Source organism: Antrostomus carolinensis, unplaced genomic scaffold (assembly GCF_000700745.2).
Source record: "Antrostomus carolinensis isolate BGI_N321 unplaced genomic scaffold, ASM70074v2 scaffold24290, whole genome shotgun sequence".
Taxonomy (NCBI): Eukaryota; Metazoa; Chordata; class Aves; order Caprimulgiformes; family Caprimulgidae; genus Antrostomus; species Antrostomus carolinensis.
Genome location: NW_010286783.1, coordinates 32328 through 35367, shown reverse-complemented (window position 1 = coordinate 35367; position 3040 = coordinate 32328). Strand labels below are relative to the sequence as shown.

The 3040-nt window shown below is 39.0% G+C and overlaps 1 protein-coding gene across 1 annotated transcript in view; it reads right to left on the bottom strand.

Annotated features, from left to right (window-relative positions):
* Positions 1-3040, bottom strand: part of RRAS2 (RAS related 2) — a 10169-nt gene that overhangs the window by 6025 nt on the left and 1104 nt on the right. Inside the window, exon 3 of the mRNA XM_010177356.1 lies at positions 709-817. Coding sequence (XP_010175658.1) covers positions 709-817 — 109 coding nt within the window. The remainder of the gene's footprint in view (positions 1-708; positions 818-3040) is intronic.

The following is a 3040-nucleotide window of genomic DNA, read 5'->3' as shown; positions in this document are numbered from 1 at the left end:
TGCTGATATAGTAAGATTATTCGAATTTCAGTTCAAATCAGTTTGATTCATGAAAATCAAGAGTAAGTAGGGAAAACAAATTCAAGTCTCCTTCTTCAAATCATTCTAAACTAGTCTTTTAAGCTCTCTTACAACTAGAGGTGAGGTTGAAATCTACTTGTTTCAAAACTTTTAATTTTAAGGTACATAAATACAACAGTTATTGTATTGCTGTACTTCCAGCTTCTAAAGCTTGAAGTCAGTTATGCAGAAGATGAGTGGCCAAATAGAAAACAGCAAATGGCTACTTATTTATACATAAGAGCAGTGAATGGTAAAAGTAACAGCACTGAGATCTCAGGATGGTTAGAGCTAGTGCTGGAATGCACTCTGCTTGGCACCGCATGCTATGGTGAGTAACAGAACGGAGGAATTGGACACGTTCATGCCTGAGTAATCAAGTCATGACAGAAAGCTCTCAATTCTGTGAATAGATTCAGTCTCAACGTAACACCACTGAGTCAGACAGAAGATGTGCTGTATGTGCAATGCCATCATGCTTCTAAGATTCTTCAAGTACAAAAACTGAGTGTAGTTGTGCTTCGTGGATTGGAATTAGTATGATATGATTTCTTTTTTCATTTGTTTCTTGTTCCCACTCTGTTTTTTGGAGGAAAATTGTAAAGTTTCTAGAAGAAAGTGAGCAGTAACTAACAGCAAATGAATTACCTGTCTTTGGTGGTCCAGATCTGCTTTATTACCAACTAGAATCATAGGAAACTCATCGCGATCTTTCACTCTAAGAATCTGTCGCTGAAACTTATAGATTTCTTCAAAACTGTAAAAGAAAAGAAGTAGAGCATGAGCGTACTAATTCATAGATTCTCAGGTTCTGCAGAAGTTCAGAAATTATGAGTCACCTATTCAGACTTGTCCTGCCATGCCACACAAGCAGACAGCTGCAGGGACTCCACCAAAGAGTCCACTGTCACAGCATGACCAGTTAGAGAACCATTCAACACTCAAACTAGAAAAATGCCCAAGTTATCATTCTGCTATGAGCTGGACCTAGGTGGGGCTGCAGTGGTAAGCAAAACACTTACTGTGTCTCAATCCAGAGGGACCCAGATGCCAGTGTGTTGCAAAGAACCAAGCAATCACAGCCCATTCTACAAACATTGACTTTGGAGTTCAACTAGAATATTCAAGCTTCAGTCTAGAGACCCTGGTGATTAATATTTCAGTTGGCAACCTCCACAGCTACTTCTAGGAATCTTGGGGGAAGCTATCAAGGCTGGAAAATTTTATTTCTTGAAGAACAGAAAAAAGGCAAAGCTAAATGATTAGAAAGCTTTCCAGTTACCAACTACATTATATGAGGTACTGATGCTGTTCAGCCAGTAAGGAATATTCCAGCAGTGCTTAAGGGAAGGTGAGCAAAGTAGAAAGATTCTCCAAGAGCAGTATATCAAACCAGCCAATTCTAGCCTAAACAAAGATTTTTTTTTTTTTTTTTTTGGGGGGGGGGGGGGCAGGAAATCACCACTTTCAAGTAAACACTGATGAAACTATATCACCACCTAAGGAGCTTCAGCACAGGTGCTTGCAGACAACCATATATCCTTTGGAACAGACTTCCGAAGCCCTGTATTTTATTCCAGGCGGTCTGAAGCCATTTACACTTGGATTTGCAAACTAAATTTAATTAAAAGCAAGATGATTATCAGTAAGTTGCATTAAAAAAATTATGCAGTCAGACATGACAATGCCAATCCACCTCATTCATATAAAGCGATCATGAGAAGCAAGGTGAATTAGAAAGAAGGTACACCACTAAGCACAGTTAGACCTCCATTTAGATATGCTGTTTTAATACTCTACTCAGAAGTCTGTACCAACTGGAGGAACAGAATTTAAAGTTACCAACTAAGTCATCCAGACTTCACCTTGCTTCAGAATTACTTTCCACCACACAAGCAGGACAGACACCACTAGCAGATACTTCACTGGCAGGCAAGGTAAGTCTTGAATCAAATGGCTACCAGAACAAAAAGGAAACTCTGCTCTTCAGTAGTCTTTGAAGGATTTCAGAGAAGAAAGCAACATGCAGGTTTAATGTGTCAACACCTGCTTAAAATCAAGGCAGACCTTTAGCCAGAAGAGCAAACAAAAACTTAAGATTTTTTAGACAAACCAAGGAGCTCACATGATAACTTCAAAACAACCTACAGTCCTCTGTAACAAAAATATTTATGTTAACACAAGTACTCAGTGTGTCTGAAATCCACAGACCCAGACCTCTGACAGAAGTTTAAGAGTCTCTTCTGGACAGTCTATGAAGATGAATTTATACATTTAGCAGCATTCTTAAGTGTAAGATACAGATCCAACAGAAACACGCTCGTGCTCCACAGAATATTTATCTTAATTCTCATTATAGATAAAGCTGTTAATAAGAACAGAAGTAACTTATTAGAGACTAGATTGAATCTATAAAGAGGGGTGGGGGAGGAATTATTTACAAATGTTTTTTGGTCATTTTATTGCTCTTCTGTTGCAACTCAAAACAAGTGGAAGGACAGTTCCCTGAGCATTTCTCCTTTATTACTATATACTATAAGTTCAGTGGAGGAAGATCACAGCCAAAATATTGTCTGTATATACATGGCAGTTTCCTACTCTGACAATGATCAGGAGCTACCTGACCAAGTTCTGTGAGCTTTTAAAAAGACATGTTTCATCTCAACTCTGCAGTCAGTTATGCAGGTTCCAGTCAATTCGTTGGAGTAAGCAGAGTGAGCACTGGCTGCAAAAGAGTGCAGAGACATATCCTGAGCTGGATACACCCGTCCAGAAATCCACAGCCAGCCACTCGGCACTGCCCAGCACACGGCAATGGGATATTTCTAAGAACTGATCAGGTATCATAGTACGTTGCCCTTAGTTTAAATTTCTGTCACTCCCAGGAAACTAGTATTCTGGACTGTAATGAAGTGCTTGAATAGAGCTGTCATTTTTTTTGTGTATGCTTTCAAATCATCTATTGCAAGAGACATACTTT